The sequence below is a fragment of the Seriola aureovittata genome, chromosome 1 (assembly GCF_021018895.1).
Source record: "Seriola aureovittata isolate HTS-2021-v1 ecotype China chromosome 1, ASM2101889v1, whole genome shotgun sequence".
NCBI lineage: Eukaryota > Metazoa > Chordata > Actinopteri > Carangiformes > Carangidae > Seriola > Seriola aureovittata.
In genome coordinates this window covers 27958522-27979606 of record NC_079364.1, presented here as the reverse complement: position 1 = coordinate 27979606, position 21085 = coordinate 27958522, and the positions used below count along the sequence as shown (strand labels likewise).

General features: G+C 39.1%; 1 protein-coding gene across 1 annotated transcript in view; it reads left to right on the top strand.

Moving 5' to 3' along the window:
- The window catches only part of itfg1 (integrin alpha FG-GAP repeat containing 1), a 144640-nt gene that overhangs the window by 20612 nt on the left and 102943 nt on the right, over window positions 1–21085 (top strand). The window contains exons 7-8 of the mRNA XM_056402763.1: window positions 7379–7428; window positions 15396–15477. Of these exons, the coding sequence (XP_056258738.1) occupies window positions 7379–7428; window positions 15396–15477 (132 nt within the window). The remainder of the gene's footprint in view (window positions 1–7378; window positions 7429–15395; window positions 15478–21085) is intronic.

Here is a 21085-nt window from a genome sequence, read left to right as displayed (position 1 = left end):
TTGTAGTACGTACAGAAGTGCGGGTGCTGTTTGCGTGGAAGTCCGCAGCTGTCCACGTCCGTCCAAGAGTATGATCAAGGCTTTGCTTTCAGTCAGTAGTGTCTATTTCTCCCATATTACCTGAATTCAGTGCTGTGACAGAGTTGTAGTGTAGCACACCCACCTTTCCCAGTTAATATCAAGCTCATCTGTGTCCTAATAGAAACAGCATAGAACCGATCAAACATGTGTGCAGCATGCTGATATTTGTCCTAATAGAAACAGCACAGAGACTCACAGTATTTCCCCAGTTGTGCAGCGTGCTGGTCTGTGCTTTGCAGTTCACCTTGTTGTGCTATTTGTGTTAATGTACTTGAACAGTGGCAGTTGTTGCTCTTAACATCCTATTATTAGCAATAGTCACACTTGCAATTATTGTGTTAGTGTGAAAGGACTGGCTGATTGTAGATGATTAGCTGGATCGCAACCCAATGACAAAGAAATTCACATGCAGATGCACACACAGAAATTTCAATAATGTGCTGAAATCAGCCATGCAGTGTGAGGGTGGGTGTTCATGGGTTTATGCAGGCTGCTCATCATGTACTTGTTCATGTGGGTGTGACTGTGTGATTTTTGAAGTGTCATTGTAGGAAAGAGACAGTTTAACAAAACTAAAAAAAAAAAAAAATCTGAAAGTGCAGAGCAGGGGAACATAGAAAAGTAATCAAGTGATTATAGATTGCCTCTCTTGCAATTAAAGGATTAGCATGGTTTTGCTTTGTAGTGATTTGTTTTTTTAACCCTGTTATATGTATTCAGACGCACCTTGAAAACTGGATGGCCTTAGCATCTGGTATCAGTCGCTTTCTTCCTCTCAGTCTCCCTCTGCCATGTGTTTTTCCAATGCCCAGCCTTCTCAGTTAGCATGTCTTTAATTATCCGGCAACATGACATACCACTTAGAGCTCTGAATCCCTGTTGCTGTTATGCAACCCCACCCACCCACACACAAACACATTTATATACCTCAATTATGTATGCATCTTCCCCGGAGTATGACAGCTCTATTAGCTTATGCTTTAAATGTGTGTATGCACTTATAATGCAGAGGGCCAGATCAGTGGTGTCGCTTGATCGTTTTAGGTTTGGATGTCTGTAGAATACTTGTTGTTAATGTAAAGATAATAAAAGAAACTCAGTGTATGACACAGCATCCAAAACAAATGTAATAGCCAGTTCTGTTTTTCCAGGCTCAGAGACATTGTTTTATGTGTTTTTAAATTTGTATCTGAAATTACCGGTAGCAGCATAATAAACATCCCCAAGTGAAAACAGTTTCCTCAAATATAGACACACGTCAAAACACAGTTACAAGACCAGATCAAAACCTAGTATATGGATGGACCATGTATGGTCAGTGTGCAAAAATGAGGACATAGTTCAAAGTGGTTGTGGAACCGCTGTAAACAACTACTTTCAATGGAAAGTTGCTAAACGTTGTTAGATGGCATAATATGCTTTGATATCATTGCGTCATATTTGCATTCTGTCAGTTTCAGCCCTTTTAAATGTTTGCTTCTTTCCTACTGTCTGTCCTGTTCTCATTTACATGTTTTTCGGTTTTTGTTGTCGGACAACGGCCTAAGCATGAAATAGTGACTGAAACACGGCCCACTACCAGTTAACATGTAGTCACATCCATGTCATTTCCAAGCTTCTAAAATCCTGATTGTATAACTGTGATACCGTCTGATAAAATCACCAAACACATGAAATAAAGACAGAGACTGTGCTGTGATTTCAGCTATATAGTAAAATGATCACTCAGAGGGAAAGGAAGAAACAACAGAAATGATTTCTTATTTTGTGCTTCTCACTTGTGGGGCATTAGTAGTGACCTTCTTCTATAGAAAGAAGCCAAAAAGCATTGAAAATACAAGGAATCTAAGCAGTAGGTACATTCTTAATAGTAAATGAGTGAACAAAGAAACTAAGAACAAGAATTTAGTACAGAATCAAGAGCAAATACACAGAACATTTAAAATAGGAACAAAAATAATTATTTTAAAGTGTCAAATGGACATGATGTTGATATGCTTTCCAGGGACACTATGCACTGATCAGAGCACAACCTACACATTCCACTCAGAGACATTGGTAGGAAGGATTCCAAATCACACCTTCAGAATAATCAGTACAATTCTAAATTCAAATCCTATTCACACTGGTGGCCAAAGAAATACAGCTGAGATGGGGCTTCTGTTGCTGCAATTTTGTTATTTTTGTCAAGAGGCTGGTAGCAGCTTTTTGGACTAATGGAAGTGTGGACCTAGCCCTAAAATTATGCAAATTAAATCGTATCAAAGGAATATTTTGGAAAAAACAATCAGGCCTATAAAGCCTATGTTTCAAGCCATGTTGGCAGTTCACAACATTACAGCTGTGTTCCTGCTTGTCTTTTTCTACTGAGCCATGAGGTTATAGGATTAGCTGGCTTTGATGGTTGTGTTGGTCAGCACCAATCATACAGGTCTAACAGGATTACTGGTGGCTCGTTATGATACAGGGACAGCCACAGTGCCTGCTTTAGGTTACTGTGTGACCTCACAATCACCTCTTGAAAAAAGGTCCGGTATTTCCTACCGTCACTTTCATCGCTGTGTAACAGTTTTGTTGCAGGATGGGAAATTGTAGGGAGATTTTGCCTACTGTTTCAGTAGGGGATTGAGTGTGGGGACTGGGTGACCTGGTTTGAACTATGTTGGACCATGTTGTTTTCTTGATACTGAAAAAGTACATGAATCTCCATTAGTGAGACCTTAGCACCCATCCAGATGTGTCCTAAGGTAATATAACTTGGCTTGGCTCAGTCTTGAAAGAATACTCCAGCTGTCAGACTCATAGTTGACACCAAAGATGAAGATAAAAATCGTTGCAACAGAAACTGAGATATTGTCTTTTTTTCCCAAGCATTCTCCTCCCTTTCAAAACCTGGCGTCTTTATTACTCACAATGCAACTCGACCACCGTTGGTTCCGTCAAAGATTCATGTGGAATGCTAGTAGCAGCTTAATTGACCCTCAATCAGAAATGAGGAGTGGGTTACAGAGGTCTGGTTACCTGGTATCTGTTTTCTAACTCCACATCCCCAGAGTTTGTTCACTTTCACACTTAGGCTTCAATGCCAGCTGACCCTGCATCACCTGAGGCAGGTTTTCAGACTTCACGCAGAGCCTTCTGGGGCTCCAATAGGCTTAATACCCTTTTTCAAATAATGCAGTAGCACTCTCCAATACCTGTAAACAGACTTTGATGTGTAAAATTGGTGGAGTACCCCTTTAACTGAGACGATGCCCCCTGTGGTGCTAGCAGGCTGCTCCCCCAATCCCTCGGTGGCAGTTCCCAAAGGCTACGTCCGCAAAACTACGTTTTAGTTTTACACCTCTTTTGCTACATTTGATACAGTCCATACTACTGCTGGGATTTTGAGTCCCTAAAACAGAGACTTTTGTGTTGTAGTCTGGGCGGGCAGAAATTAGAGACCTTTGGAAACGATGACCTAGACACCCACAGTCGCTCCCTGATTGGGTCTTACCAGCCTTGACTACCAGTGGTGAATGCAACATGTTTAACAAATTGCAAGCGTTGACCTTGTTGTCTATGCTTGCAGCTGTTGTGCAGTAAAATTCATTTTTAACCCTACAACTGTCTTTGCTGTTCCTCCTTCGTAGTATTTTGCAACTAACCAACTGCAGAGTGGACAATCCGCCTCCAGTTTTAGCCGGTATGCGCATGCCCAATGTACATGAACGGTCATATAAATGCATTATAAGGTGTGATAGTATGGATGGAGATCATTTCTGATACAAAGCTAAAATGGTCGTCTGGATGGAGATCGTTTTAAATTGAAAACGTAGTAATGTGGATGTAGCCAAAGACTATGCTTTGTAGAGACCTGACAAGGCACTCAGCAGTTTTTAAATCAGTCAGCTGGGTCAGTTTGGATGATTTGTGGTGTAGTGTTTTTAGTAAAAGACACATATTTCTGAACTTGCTAAAAATCTTATTTACATCTTTAACTGGCTTCTCCTCCTGAGCAACGGCAGCTCCGACTCTTGAGTGTCATAGCAGTAAGAGCAAGCCACTCTACCGAACTGACAGAAAAAAAACATTACTTTTTGGAAACAAAAATACAATCTAAAGTGTCAGTAAGTTTTCCAGAAAATTGAATTCAAACATTGAGCAAAAATAGTTGAATATTTTTATATGTTTATGAATGAGGATTTTTCGGATGACTGAAAAAGTGTCCAAGAATAACAAGGATATAAATATGACTGTAGTTGTGTGCTAATTTGAAACTGAAATGAAACCAGGGTAAAGCAGGGCAAAACAAAAACAGTACTTAATTACACAAAGGACTTTCACTTAGTATCCACTCTGTTTCTCTTCTGTTTGATTCCTATTGTTCCTCTTTACAATATCTCTTTTAACTTGATGAGTCCCTAAAAGGCCCTTGGCGACCCAGTAAAAGTCCCAGGAACAGTAAAACTGTGTTAAAGTGAGTGATTGTGGAAGCAGTTAGGTTTATATTGATAGCTAGCAGCGCTTTATGAGACTGTGTAGGATACTTTCTGGCAGGGACCCTGAAGAAGGGGGGGGGGGGGTAGAGGAAGACAATGCACTGAAGGAGGATACAGCCAGAAGAGTCTCATTAAAATTACGTTATTGTTTAGTTTACCAAAGGGAATTGGCTTTTCTGTGTGTACATATTCCCCTTGATGCACTCCTAAAATGCGCTGCTTCTCAAGTCACAGCAGCCAGTAAGGCCATGTGTGGTACAGTGTGCAAGGAGAAAGCAGGTTGAAGTTTAATGTGCTGCTTAAGGGCGCTTTCCACTTTGAAATCATCAGTTTACACCCTCAATGTACAGCCTAACAGTGGTGGGAATCAAGCCAGCAAAGAGAACAGCCAGGCAGTTTCAAGTTTGACCGGCATTTAGTAACAGACTAGAGGAAGAGAAGTTTAGCAGCAGTGAACTTGGGGAAAAAAAAATTGAGGCAAGTGGTGAGATGAGGAGCGATGAGAGGAAGGGCCCCCACAGCGAGAATGTCAAGTGTTTACAAGATGAAGATCTCTCTGTGCATGCCTCTGTCTACCCCATGCTTTCACTGACACACCGCCATCGCACCTAATCAGCCAATCACAGCTGAATTCTGTCTAAGAGGCCTGATTGGCTGATTACCCAAGCTCATCAACACACCACCCGGCGCGACTCCAGACACACACAGTAACACAGACAAGCACATACTAAGCAGTATGCAAATTACTTAGTGTATCCCGTGTGTGTGTGTGTGTGTGTGTGTGTTGTGTGTGTGTGTGTGTGTGTGTGTGTGTGCGTGCGTGCGTGCATATATGCATAATCTGTGCATGCATTTGTTATCTTCTTTGCATTTGTAAAATGTCTGCGTGGGCAACATGTCTGCAAGTCCATAAAGTTTTAAAAAGATGAAGTTGAACTGTTGAGCATCTTAAAAGTAGTTTTACTTTGTAATTGAGTCTTAAATATTATTTCAGATGGGGGTGTGTGTGTGTGTGTGTGTGTGTGTGCGTGCGTGCGTGCGTGCGTGCGTGCGTGCGTGCGTGCGTGCGTGCGTGCTGCATGCGTGTGTGTGTGTACGTCTGTGTGCATATGTGTGTTTGTATGTGTGTGTGGGGGCACAGTAGTATAGGAAAAAGGTGAAAATTACAACCTCCTTTTATACAAATTGCCCAGCAGCTATAATTTAGGTTTATTTGTATAACCACCATCTTTTCCGGTGAGTAAACACAAAGGCACACAGCCTCAAATTACATTTTTACAAATATAATAATTTATACAAAATATTATAATCATCCTAGTAGCCGTTAATTAAACTGCAAATGTATGTACAATGTAATGTACATCTGGTAAAAGTCTGTACCATATGAAATCCATCATAAGTTGTAACACTAAATTAATTGATGGAAAAGTGCTGGGTAGGAGAGTGGGTTTCAGTGACATGCCATAGTGAGAAGTACAAATGTACAAATGAGACTTTGGATAGGATGTGCGAAGCATGAAACGCATGTTCTTTAAAACCTAGATAAAAATAATTGTTAACTCGAGCTTTCTTACATGAGCTTGCACGATGTTCCTGGAGAGTAAAGGTCTTTTCTTAGGGTCTGGGGTTGACTGCAGTTGAACCCTATGATAGCATTTCAGAGCACATCTGTGAGAGTACAAGTGCTTTAAATTGGTGTGCTCAAATAGACACATTTCTCAGTCAATGCAGTGTTTGACACTTGTAATTAAGTGAAATGTTTTTATTATTTATTTATATAATTTTTTTCACTTTAGTGCTGCAGCATTTTAAACTTACTATATTGCATCTGTCATTACACACAACCTTCATTCTTCCTGTTGTTATTGCTCGACCCTTTCTTCCCTCCATTCATTCTCCCATCCATTATCATTTGTATTTACCCATGCAGAGCATGGCAACACGTGCAGTAAAGCAGGCCCCTAAGGCAGATCAATGCCAATATTTATTTCATGTCCAATTAGTGGGGCAGAACCACAGTCCAGTGAATGCAGTGATGAAAGTAAACGTCCTCTCACAGAGGCTCACAAAAACCACATTACAAGTGCAGCCTGCAGCCTAAGCTCCAGCAGCAAGGAATATGAGTACAAGCGCAGGTTATAGGATTCCAATAGAGCGAGCTACAGGCAGTACCAGGGGGTGAAGCCTCCAGAAAGCGGAGTGAAAAAAGTGAATCCTGTTGCTTTCAGTGGGAGATCCCCCACTATCCTTTTACCGTTTCTTCACCTGTTTTTCTTCTACTGCTTTAAGAAGCCAGTTCATCTTTATCTCACCTATTATCTATATCGAAGAATCACTGCTGCCAGAGTCAAAAAGAGAGGTTAGGAGATGTGAAAGTCTGTCCTACTATCACCAACCAAGCTTTAAAATATGTCACGTTTCCACCGTTATGTTTTGTTGTTTTATTATATTATTTAATTTAATTTTATTTATATATTTTTTTAACTTAAGCTAATCTATTTGAGTGTTAACATACTTTTTATAGTGCCAAAGCATTTGTCAAACATTGCAATGAAGAGGGCAAAATAAAGTAAATAACAATAAAGTTTGCTTCTGTATGAATAAGGTAACATTAGCAGTCTGAGCAGTAACTGATTTTTTTTAATTGATCTTGCACAGTGCATATTTTAATTTGCTGCAGTTCCCCCTAATCTACAGCATTTCTTCATCATAGCTCAATAGTCTCCGCTACATGTTTATTATAATTGCAAGACGAACCGATGCATCACCTAATGAATTGCACCCTTTGTTCTCTCTCTCTGTCCTCCCCAACCCAGATTTATTCCTGACAACTAAAGGCCCAGCATTTGAGACCTGGATCAGTAAGGTAAATATCTAAATATCGTTATTTTAAGAGTCCAGTCCAGTTCTGTCAGGGCAACCAGGAGTGAGTCACTTCACACCTCTGTACCTGTGCAGCAGGATGTATAATCACTGTGTGGTAAATAAGTCATAGTTTGTTGACTGTTAGTGCTCATATACTCTCTTTTATAACAACATTTTCCATTCCTCCTATATAAAGTTTATGACATTGGAGAAATATGGCTGCAACAATAATTTTCATATTGACTGATTTGTAGTCTATTAGAACAAATACAACAGAAAAGTTTAGCAGTAGTAACAACACTAGTGATGTTCAAAATAGCTAACTGTATCTGACCACTGTTCAAAATCCCTATAAGGTAATTCCTCATATTTGAGAGGCTGAAAAAATATTCAAACAGGTGTGTCAAACATTTTTTAGGGGTTTGGAGGTATGATTGCCAACTGATGGGTCAAGGTCTCGAAATTGGACCGTGATTCACGAGCATTTGGGTCTTACTTTGCAACTTCCTAGTGAGCAGCAGCACTACAACCGATACTGTACTACTTGTCTATTAATGCCGTTGTGAGTCAAGTGACTTTAGTGGTCTTTAGTCAGTCTCTATTGCTCGTAGCAGAAACGCAAGAGTCCGATGATTACTTTCTGGCAACAATTCTTTATTGTTAAGGTGTATGTTTAGATTTAAAGTCATCTGGGCTCAGCCACTGGTTGCCATTAACAAAAGAACTATGATTTGGCCACCGATCGGATGGACATGTGTACCTTTGTTAAATGCAACCAAAGGTATTCAACCTAGTGTTGAGACAGTGATGACCAACCCACCACCGCTTTATTTTCCTTAATGCAACAAACTGATCTGCAAAGCTTTGGTGATCTTGGGGGTGCAGGGCTGTTGGTACTGCTGCAAGTCTAGTTAATATTCTGGGAGAGCAGAGAGGGGAGACCATGGCTCTGAGTTTTTATCGAAGGGGCCTATTTGAAATTCAGCAGGTTGAGGCACAAACCGAACAGTAGTCTATCTTATCACAGAGAGGGGGTACAGGAGAAAGGGAGGGGATGAGGTAAGGAAGAAGAGAGAAACAGAGGGAGATTGAAGGATTTGTCAGAGACAGAATGTGTATAAGGGAAGAGAGAGACCAAGCAGGAGCAAAACAGAGCAAATAAACTGCCATGGCCAAAGACCAGTAGGATGTGTGACGGGTGGCAGGAATGTTGATCAGGTGGAGGATGAAGGAAGGGAATTTCCAAAGTAAAACAACAAGATTATTTTGAATTCCAAGCTCTTTTTTAACCTTTGTGTTTTTAGTCATGTTTGTTGACAGTCTGTCTGTCAGTTAGAAGTATTTTTCAAAACCTTGTTTGGTGGAAAGCCCATAGTCATATATTTGTAGCCATGCCAGCAGCATGGCTCTAGAGATGGCAATGTTGGTATGTCAGTAGGTTGGTATACTACTGACAACATTGCGTTGGACTGCCATGAAATTTGGAACAGATATTGATGGCACCAAGGTGACAAATCCATCTGACTTTGGTAATCCTCCTTTAGTGCCATCAAGACCCTGACTTTTGTAATTCAGAGTTAAATATCTATTGACTGAATTCCCATTCAATTTGGTACATTTGAGATCCTTTGAGGATAAATTTTATTGACTTTGGGGATCCTCTGGGTTTTCCTCTATCACTCAAACATTTTGGGCATTTTATTGAAATACCTCATGATCTCCAGATGATGATTTATGAAAGTCTTTATTCTGTGACCTTTCATCTCCTGCCATCAAAATTTCTGGTCATCAGTCATGACATTCTTGCACTTAGTCTAGTTTGATCACTTTGAGCATCCATGCTGGCATATGCATTTAGCTTACAGCGCCGCTGTGCTAAAGCTGCTAGCCTAGCTATAGACTGTTTTTGATAAGAGGACAGAGTGTTTTGCTATTTTGTCATAAATTACTGAACTTACTTTAATAAGAAAGAAAGGTAACACGTGTATCCGATGATTCTTTCAGATCTGTCAGATCTGTATCTAGATGCAAACTAAAAATGTCTTAACATTTTCTATTATTAAAAAAAATAATAAAAAAAATTTCCACCTTGGCACTCTTGGGGTGCTTTTTCTTTCAATCTTAAGCCTTTGTTTATCTCCCATTAAGCAATGTAGAAAATGTGGAATTAGCAGGTAAATGACAGAGTGGTACTTTGCTCAGTAAAAATAGTCATTCGACATCAAAGATTTGTTTCGTCTCTATAAGGAAACACAGGTAATCTTCTTAAGCTCATAACAAGCCTGGTTGCAAATATGTAATATTTTTAATAGTGGATCTGCACATTTGTCTCTCTGACTCTGTGTGAAGTGCTCTTTTGTTTTGCTTTGTTTCATTTATTTATTATAATTCATTTATCTCTCAATCTTTTATTAGTTCTTCCCTTCATAGGAAGGGTCAATATCTCAGTCAGTGTGTCTTGTGATTCTTAGCACTGTTCCAACTGCTAATTGCCTGATAAACTTTCATTGTTTGCTGAAGTGGAGCTTTGAGGAGGAGCGAGGGATTTGGGAGGAAGACAAAGTGAACACACCCAGTTAGACACATGATGAGTTTTAGCTTTTGTCAGTAAAAATCTGGTCCTCTGCAGCTTATCTGTAGCATTCCATCTCGTTTCTCTCCTTCAGTCCATGATAAAACGCCCAATGCTTTCCTTTCATCTTGCCACATTCTTGGCACCTTTCTCTCCTTCTTTCTTTAAATTGACAAGCAAGTGCTCACATCCACTTGAATACATTTGGAAATACTCTTCAACCAAAGGCATCTGGCATACCTGGCCATGTAAGGACACAGACATGCTCGCACATATATACACAAACACACAAGACCAAGCCATTACCCAGCATCCTCAGAGCATTAGACCCCTGTTAATCCCACTGCGGTCTTCGGTTCAATGCGGCTGCATCTATCGGTCACAGGCCAGCACACTCCTCTTTCTCCAGCACTCTGTTTTAATTACTTTTCTCTGTTTTCTCTCCCTCTAAGTCTCCTTCTATGCCTCCCCGTTCCTCTGTTTTCCTGCGATTACACAAGAGAGTGCAGTCACAGAAGGGAGGAAAAACAACAGGCCAGAGAGATGAGTGAATAGAGGTGTTTTCATTGGCTAGCTGGTGGAGCCAGGGGATTTTAAAGGTCAATTCTATAAAGGCTGATGTAATAATTTTGTTCATTAGTGAGCAATATTCTTTCAAGTCACTCCCTTACACATACCTCACATACACACATAAACATATAGACATACTGTCGGCTACAGAGGTCAGTTTACATGGGAGGAACAAAAACTATTTCATAGTGTACATTTGAAACACATGAGCATTTTCCTTCCTTGGGCACTCAACCGTAGGACTGGGATATACTTCACACTGGAAAACAGTGAAATGGCCACCTGCAAAATGGCTCATTTCATGCTAATTTGGCTTTGTCATAACTATTACAAATGTTCCCTCCGGGCTTAAAAGCATAATATACTTATAATAAAGTGGTTACATGAGCATAGGTTTTTACCTCATAGAGAGCAACAAAATACCAAGATTCTGCATAAAAGTATACAAAACTCTTGAAGATAATTTATTTATAGTTTCTAATGATTATAATGCATCTTTCATCAGGATAACATCATGTGATCAGTGCCACATACAGCCTCTACATCTGTATGAGGTGTGATACTTTATTGCAGGTTAGTATTTAGTGGAAATAAGTTGAGGCTTCTTCAACAGTAGAAGATATCTTTTGTTGTCACCTTGATCAGCTTTAGTGGGTCACAGCATCCTGTTTTGCTATCTTTTTTATTTGAAAAGCAGTTGATCCTGAGCAGGATAGCCATATGCTAAATATTAATACACTGCATGTCTACAGTCTCACACGCATGGCCACTTTGAGTAGCTCCAACCCTTAATCCCACTCTTCCCAGCACAAAAACAAACAAAAACATTTGCCGACCCAAAATGTCATGCATCGCTGCACAAAACTTGATATAAACACATTTTTCCCATCAGCGTTTTCATTTCTTCTGCACAATATTGGTTCACTGTGTTGTTTTTAGCCATGTTTAAAAACCAGTTGCCCCAGGACAGAGTCATTTTCCTGCACTTTCTTTGTGCTGTAAAATGTCTTACACCTCCACAAATATATGTCTTTCAGCTGCGCTGTTTGGCAAGGTGTGTGTGCATGTTTTTACATGTGTGTGCACGTGTGGTACATGTTTGTATTGGGTGTGATGTGAACAGAGGGCAAGAATAATAACAAGACCTATAATCCTTTCATCTTCACACATCAATCAGCTGTGCTCAAACGCGCGCGCACACACGAGCACCCGTATATACAGCGTTTTAATCTGACATCTTGCAATCAGGCAACCAGCACCAGTCAATCACACTGACTAAGATCTCATCCTCAACACACAGAGTTAAGACCGTATTGCTCTGTGTGTGTGTGTGTGTGTGTGTGTGTGTGTGTGTGTGTGTGTGTGTGTGTGTGTGTGTGTGTGTGTGTGTGTGTGAGTGAATGGAAGCTTTTGATCTAATGCATTAATTCTCTCTGCTTTTGACCTGATCAGCTTCACAGTGTGTCATTTCCTTTTCCATGGTTCCATGTCCATACGCGCATACATTAAAGAAAGCAGGAAGGGGTTACATACAGTATAAGTATGACCCTCTACATTTCATTAACTTTACATTTTTTTTAATTATACAAAATTTTAGGTTTTTATGAGAGGTCACTCAAAAGTATAATAAAAAAATAAAGAATAAATCATGATATTTGACTGAAAACATGGGTTCACACTGGGCTACCATGTACGTATTTGTGTGTGTCTGTGTGTGTGTTACACTAATTCCCTGGAAGGTTTGTTTGCACATTCAATACACAGCAGTTACAGAACCAATAATTCTTTACAAATTAAACAAATGTATCCACTACCAGTGATAGCCTGAATCTTTGGCTGATGAATTTCTTGTAAGTCACCAAAATCATTGCCTTTACATTTGAGCTTCATTGGCATTCAAAGTATCAAACATGCTGCAAATAATTAACCTCTGAAAGCACTTGATTTGGGTGCTTTGAATAATTGAAACAAAATGTAATATTGGACTAAATGTACTGACTAGCCTGCATCTGCAAAACGTCGCACACAGAATACCAACTCACCAGCAGCATTTCAGGAAACATCATATGACTAAGTCTTCAGTTTGAAGGCTGTGAAGCCCAGTGGTTTACTGTTGTTTTGCAGAGGCAGCACTTTTCAAAACGAATAAATGGACATTTAATACTATCAAATGTTATGTACGATTTGTCCACATATCTAGTGCTTAATCATTTTTCTGCCACCAATCTACTGCAGATAATTACTGCAGAAACTGCATTTGGGTTTTTATTGTTTCAGTCACAGTCAGCATATTTTAGATTTCTGTGATTAGCAGAGGCTGAAGTCAAAACAAATGAATCCTCATGACATTCAGAAATAATTTCTTCATTCATTTAAAGTATCTGTAAATGCAGCTCATTGCATGGTTTTTCTGTAACTGTGCAAAAACTTTTGAAAAACATTGATCTTTCCAAACTGAAGCGTTTTTTGCTCTGCACTTCTAAAGACTACTTATTAGACAGAGTGTATGCCAACATTTTCTTTATCAGTGCACTTACTACTCATCTCCTAGTTATTAAAGTGCTTTGCTTATCCCAGAAACATAAAACACTTTTCCTGCAAAAGATATTTTTTCCCCCCAGGATACCCACATTGCTCCAGGTAACAAGAACATTTACCAATATACAGGATGTGATGTCCGTGTTTCAGTAAGGGTATCACTGTACTATGCTCCATTCAACTTCCCCTTAACACTGACCAGTCTCCCTGTCCCTCCAGCTGAAAACCACCCCTACAGCATGATGCTGCCACCACCATGCTTCACTGTGGGCATGATATCGGGCAGGTGCTGGGTGGTGCCTGGTTTCCTCCAGACATGTGCTAGAATTGAGGCCAAACAGTTCAATCTTGGTTTCATCAGATCAGAGAATCTTGTTTCTCACAGGCTGAGAGTCCTTTAGGGGCTTTTTTTTGCAAACTCTCCCTGTCTCTCTCCTTCTCATAAATCACTAATGTTGGCATCAGCAGGCAACAGTTTCCCGCTGCACAGACTCGCATCTGTCCCTACATACACATGCACACACGAACACACACACACACACACACACACACACATATTACACACACCCTCTACCCCCCCCCCCCACTAATATCTTATTTCCTCTTCTTTTCTCCTCCTCCTTGTCCCTTCCCCTCTGTAAAGGGCACCCCACACCGGTGGCATTCAGTGTGTGTTGAAACACTCACAACCATTGTTTTCTATGTAAGCCCACACACCAGCAGCATCAAGAGGCACATAAACCTGTGATGACACGCCATGTCAAGATATGCCACAGCACTTTTTCCCCACTGGAAAAGCAGTGAAAATGCATGGATACAGTACACCAGATGTGTGGTGTGTGGCTACAACCATCAAACCACACAGCTGTATGTGATGCAGCCTCATTGTGTTACCATTAAAGGCAACAGACAACTAAAGATATAGCTATCATAATATAATCAATTCATTAATTAGTTGATCGACAGAAACTTAAGGAACAGAAAATCTGTAACAATTTTGAAATCCTCGTTGAGCCATTTTTTGAGTTAAAAAAATTAGTATTTTTGCTGCTTTTCGTCATCAGACAGTATATCAAATCAAAATCTTCAGGTTTGAACAAAGCAAACAAACACATTTGAAAACATGTACTTGGGATCTGGTTAATTGAAGTGGGCCCTTTTCACTGTTTTTCTGATGTTTTATTGACCAAAAAAAACTAACTGATTACTTAATGAAGAAAATAATCATCAGTTGCAACCCTAAGATCAGTTAGTGCTAACGTGATTAGTTGATTGCGAAATGTAATCAGCTGTGATTTAAATAATCATTCAACTGTCTGAGTAAACGTTTAAACAAAGGGCAAAACAATTGCTGGTTCCAATTTCTCACTTTTGAGAATTTATTATTTTTCTTTTTATGTCAGTTGTACATTTGAGCATTTTGTAGATGTTATAAACCCCACATTCCCTCATGAGCAAGTTAAAAGATATTTTTTAGTTTTAACTTTTAATGAAAAAGTAATTAGTAGATTAATCTACAACGTCATTAACATTTTACTTCAATATACTAAAAACTTCAGTAAATGTTGCAATGACCTGAGTTTAGCTGCATGTAAAAGAATGGAACACACTTTAAATTTTTAATGGGTAACCTGAATAAAATGCTCCCTCTAAGTGGAGAAAAAAAAGTAAAAAAATAAAAGATTCATATCCCTTTAATCTACACATTTTGAGATTTGATCTGAGCAGATAATATGATTCTTTCTCTTTTTGGCGACAGTATATATATACATACAGTATTTGAAGATACTATACAATCACTACATCACTTAGTATAAATCACTTGGCTGATGTAATTTTCCAGACGCTGCTGTGAATATTCAGACTATTCAGAACCTTGCAGCTGTGGTTGTCCAGCATCTGATATAATCACTGCATATATGCAGCTCCTGACAGCGAAGTTTCTGCACATGTATTCATTTCTCATGCATATACTGCACACAGAGACACAAAAGCCATTCTTTGTAACTCAGTTTCTATAGTCCATGATCCTTGATCCTGTAGAGTAAAAGCACAGAGCCTGAATGTTAATTTTTACACCTCTGTTCTCTGTCTTCCTCACATTTGATCCACTGGATCTGTGACATTATACGCCACAGTTACTGAATTGAAGTTTACTTATTCATGACTCTTGAAGAAAACAGCATTCCAGTAGTTATAATATGTATGAGCATATATGAAACTGAATAATCCCTCTCTCCCCCCTTCTTTTCTCTCTCTCTTTGTCTACATAATGGTTACTCTCTCAGAATGGGAACTTCACCAGAGCTGAAGTCATGCCAGTGGTGCCACCAGTCAACGTCATTGGACAGTCCTCCTTTGTTGATTTCGGTGAGAATGACAAACATTTGTTATTTGCTGTCATTTTTTCCCAGTGTCCATTTGGGTGGTTGTGACAGACTAACAGAGAGATCCATGTTAAACCTAGCACTGGCATGTACGCTGGAGATTTGGTTTGTAATCAGAGTCAGAATGCATAAAGTCAAAAACACATCAAGTCGGTGTTGAAGTGCACTCAAGATACTTGGAGTTCTACTGGGCCATATTATACTCTAAAGTGCTATGCCCGATATATCTGTATGTGTGCATGTGTGTGGCAGATTCATCCCTGTCCTTTAAGCTCACTCTGCATTTGAAGCTGTGGAGCTTCAAAAGCTTCCAAATACAACTGTCTGGTCTTTTTGGCTTTAGACTTTTTACTATAGCCCTCTCATCACAACTTTCTTTCCGCACACAAACAGCAGCCATGCTCACCCCCTTACCAGACAGTCTAATCTTACTCATGAACACACAGTTGCAGACACACACTGTGATACACACACTCAATCCCACATGCAGCCAGATTTTTGTGAACATCTTATCCCCTTAAACAATCTTGGCCCATGGTATTCATTGTTCAGCTCAGCTTTACATTTATCCTCAGCAAATCTCTGCTGGCTCTCTAATCTCCAGGCTGCAGCCTGTGCGCCACAAAGTGGCCCCTCGTCGCTCTTGTCAGAGCAAGCACCTTAGCCAGGGGACGGGGAAAGTTGTGGTGGCTACTTATGCTTGTTTTTTCAGGGTAAATTCTAGTGAGATAAACAATCTGATGATATACAACAGTCTGGCTTTAGTAGAGGCTGAAAGAGAGAATTGAATGAGCTATACTCCTCTCTCTCTCAGCTTATGCTTTCAAGATAGACAATGTGCTGTACCTCCAGGTGCTATAATGTAGCTGGTCAGGTGCCAAAAGAAGATTGACTGTACTGAGCCCCCTCCATTGTAAAAGTTAGTCACTCTGAAACTTCATTCAATGAAATGTTAATCTGTGACATGCTAAAACATAGTGTGACAGTAGCACAAGTAGAGAGGAGTCATGGAGTCAGCAAATTGACTCAGTAATGTCACAGTAATGTTTCAGAACTGGCACAGTAATATCCAAATTTAAGTTTGATAACTTTATCCATCTGTAACCAGCATAAGGAAATGGTGATACCAGATCCTGAGGCCTATTTACACCAGAAATTGGCACAAATTCATCGACACAAAATATGTGCTTAAAGAAGTGTCGTGTCTTTTCATTTGTAAGTGGGAAGATTGTTTCAGTGTTTATTTTCAAAGTTACATTAACTTATTAATCTGCAAGACTTTTATTTTTAGTTTAGTAGTTCATTTTGTCTAATGTCTGCTGTGATTTTACATGACACTTCTCAGAGATCACTTATGCACCCAACATCATATCATATTCTTTCTCATTGAGAGAGGAAAGTTAGGTTGTTTTAAAAATCTGCACATTTTAATGTAATTCAAGAGAAGCAACACAGGACTGCTTGATGTCTCAAGGGGAAAGACTGCAGTGTGTCCTCCTTCTGAACAACCAAACCCAGATGGCCAAAGCATCACTTCATATGAACTGGAATAGGATTCTTCCTACCAGAAATAGCAACATAAAACTACTGACCTTCATTTGTATGAAAATTATTGTGACTAATGTATGTATAATTATCATCATGATCATGATAAATAGTTCAGAAAAGAAATCAGAAAATTCAGATATATCATAACAGGTTTAAAGCATTTTCTGGTTTGCTACTCTTGCCTTTTTCTCTTTTCTTTTCTTTTTTTTTTTCATAACATTAAGACCCTTATCACTCAGTTTGAGCTATGTGCTGTCCTTAGATGTGCAATGTTGGATGCATTTTAATTAACTTTTGGTCTGGTTTGGCTCTCATGCACATGAGCACACACACACAGACACACACAAGCTTCGCACTGATAAACACATCCTTATTGGCAAGATTAATCTGTTAATCTCATTGCAGCTAGGGGTGTCCATCAAATATTTAGTGAACAAACTTCCCCTTCCCAAATTGGCAATAATGTATGAGCCAGAGGGGAAATGACCTATATGCTGTGGGTGTATGTGTGGCTGTGTGTGTGTCATGAGGGAATCTGTGTGACAGCGTGTGTGTGTGTATGTAATTTGCTTGCGAACGTGTATGTATTTAATTTATCATCTCTGGGGGCGGTGATCTTTTTTTGTTTAAATCTCAAGCTTATCTCGACAAAAACTTTTTCATTTCTTTAATCCTTTTTCTCTCTCTTTTTTTTTTTTTCTTTCCTCCTTCGGCTCGGAAATGTCATTTCAAGACGTTGCCCTCGTTAGCTGGGGATTGAAGCCTTTGAGGGTCATGCTTCTAATAATCTGCCAAATTCTGGCAGAGAGATGCCTTTGCCGGATGTAATGTTTTTTTGTTCTATTTTGTCTGCTTTGCTCGGTCCCTCCTCAGCTGTCGCTGTCTATCTTTATTACTCGTGATCTATTGTATATTTGCTATCTACAGCTTACTCGTTTTTTATGCTTGCTTTCATTCTCCTCCCTCGATTCTTCATCTGAACAGTTTTAGGTGTTACTCGATCTTTACATTTTATTACATTGTTGCTTGCTGTTTTTTAGACCTTTTTTCTTCTAGGATGTTGAGCATTCATCATAGTCTTCCGAGTCACTATTCACTCTACTTAAAAGATACATAATTTGTCATGATGAGTATTGAACCATATATAGAACAATAATATATAATACTATGTAAAAACGTTATCATATGGGTGTAATAAGCAATAATTGAATCGCTGTATGCAGTTGATTCTAGATTACATCAGACACACTGTATCAAATAATGTCAGACTTTAATTTGAAACACATTCATCACCCTAACTATGTCTCTTAGTCTTTGTCTGTATTTCTAATTCCCATATCGTTAGGCGGAGACGGAGAGAGATGCTCTGTGCCAACAAGATTGGAGTTAGGGTTTGTTATAAAATCAGTAGGGCTGAATGGGAGACTCTGTATGAGTCAGAAAAGACTGGCAAGAGATGCACATAAAATTGAAAAAAAAAAAAAAAAAACCCTGCACTCTTAGGTAGAAACTCTTTGAATATTTTAATGGCTCACGTCCAGAGGATGCATTTCAGCCTGAAGCAAGCAACGTTCTTTCCTGTATAATCTGTTTAAAGTAGAAACACAAACACACACATGCACAAAGCTCAAGTGAACACAGAAATGATACAATGGACACTTTTCCTCAGTGTATTCAAGTCCAAATCTGAATAACCATTATGTATGTTATGTATGCAGCAAGGAGAATAAAAAGGCATATATGAAGTTGATCGTCACAAAAGGTCGTTTCTTAGTTAAAATGGTCTGAGAAACTATAGAGATAGTCCTGCACATGTGTTGTACATACAGTTGTCCAGTTGACAATCAGTTTGTTAAAATACACCTTGTATTTAAGGGGGTTCTGAACTCATTTTATGTGTAAGTATATGAGCAATGAACAAAAACATTCAAAACTATACATAATGTAATCTATGCGAGGCGAACAAAACAAAATGACACATTTAAATAATTTTTTTTTTTTTAATTAGCAGCATTGCTCAACGAATGACATGGTTGGTTGCTTGGATGGTCTAGACTCTAGACTGAAGTAACTTTAAGATAAATTGCCATGAAATTTGAAAGGTTGACAGTTTTGGTTTTTAGTGAAATGTCTTAAGTATTAATGGCTTACTGTTGAGTTTGGTACAGATATTCATGATTCCCAGTTGATGAATCCTAATGAATTTAGAGATTCCCTGACTTTTCATCATTAGGTTGCCCTTTATGGTTTTGAGTGCAACAGCCCAACAGTTACTGGACAGATGGCTGTGAAACCTGGTACAGACATTCATGCCATCCTCAGGATAAAATTGGAATTCTCCGTTGATTATTAGGAGTAGAGCATGCAGACGCTTGCATTTTGCTCTACACATCGTTGTGTCTAAGTTCAGCTTCACAGAGCTGCTAGCATGGGCGTATCATTGATCCCTCTTGTAGCTAACAATAAGTTACCTTTTGTAAGCTGCTAATAAATGTCTTGCATATTTCTGACACAGTCAGTCTGACCGTTCAAGTACATACTTGAAGTGACATTAAAATGTTGTGTAGTCTTCATCTAATGTGATCAATTCAAGTTGAAGTTCTGAGTGGTTTCTTACACAGCCCTGAACAGAAGTTTTACAACACCCCCATTTTTCTAGTTTTATTGAAATTTTAAGCAAATCCAGTGAATAACCTTAAACAGTGCTAATCCTATATAGAGAATTATGAGGCAGCCGCCACCGTATGATTTCTATCAGTATTTTCTAACAATATATCACTCAGTGGATTTCTGTCATTTGTAATTGATCCTACAGTGTTATGCCAATGTGTTGGGGTTTCCTCTTTGGCCAAAACTGCTAAACAGGAAGAAAGGAGCTGCAGTTTTCCTCAAGGAATTCCCTTCCGTCTGTTTTTTTCTGTAAAGCAGAAATGCAGTGCCCTAATATATCGTATCTGTTCAAGCAGGTGAATACTTTCTTTTACAGCCTAGCACATCCAGCTTCTTATAAGGTTTCATAAATTCATATTAGATCCCAATCAGTGTTTACTTTAAGGTGAGTTCACATTTCTCAAAGAGGAGAAGAAACAGTGCAGACAGTGATTATTGTAGGTGATAGTGAAATGTCTGCTCCATTCCCTTTTGGCTAGGCCCTATTCCTCCACATTATCACTGTTTAGTGTGTGTTATCATCAGTACTTCAGTCAAATGTTTCCATTAATTTCTTAGGTTTTACATTGGTTGTGAGATGAGGTTTATCTTTGTTTACTAGGTTTGTTGTCTGTTGGAAGGGTCAGCCCGCCTTGTATAGTTTCAGTTCTTTCTGTGTTTGTCAGGGAAGAACAGAATAATAGAGTGTTTACAATTGTGTGGTGTTCTGTATGCTTATGCCCCCCACACACACACCTGAGTGGGTGGTATGTTCAAGTTAGCTGAGGAGGAAAAGGTAAAATGCCATTCAGTGTTCAATAGGGAGGAGAGTAGGTAGCAGCTTGCTGCGAGGCTGCAGTTTTTGTGGTTGTTATGGCTTGAGCACATACTCCAGCCTGCCGACCTGCTATTTGGCGACACCCCTCTAAAGGTTTCCAGTGCCCAAATACACTGCTGCCCTTTACATGGCGTGGCAGTTAAGTAATATTTTATGTTACTGACGAGATGCTGTAAATTTGGACAGGTGAGGGAAAGGATCAGACGCAGAGTTCAAGACAGGACGAGGAATCAAGGCGAGGGTATTCAGCTGCCTGTATTCTGTAAGTCTGTATTGTATTAACACAAAGCCAAAGTTTATGCGATTTGAACAGATTTAGAAAATTCTAGAGACACTAACAGTTAATTTGTAAATTTTGTAAAAAAAAAAGAAAGAAAGATAAAGATTTTTTTTTTTAATTTTTTCAATTAATCATTTAATATAGTTTTTAAAATGTCATGACTTTGTGAAAAATGCATGAGATGACATCTCCTAAATTGTTTATTATTGTCCTTTTGGGAATTCCTTGGGATTCACTAGAGCTCCTAAAATGCTTGCTTGTAAACACTATGAGCAA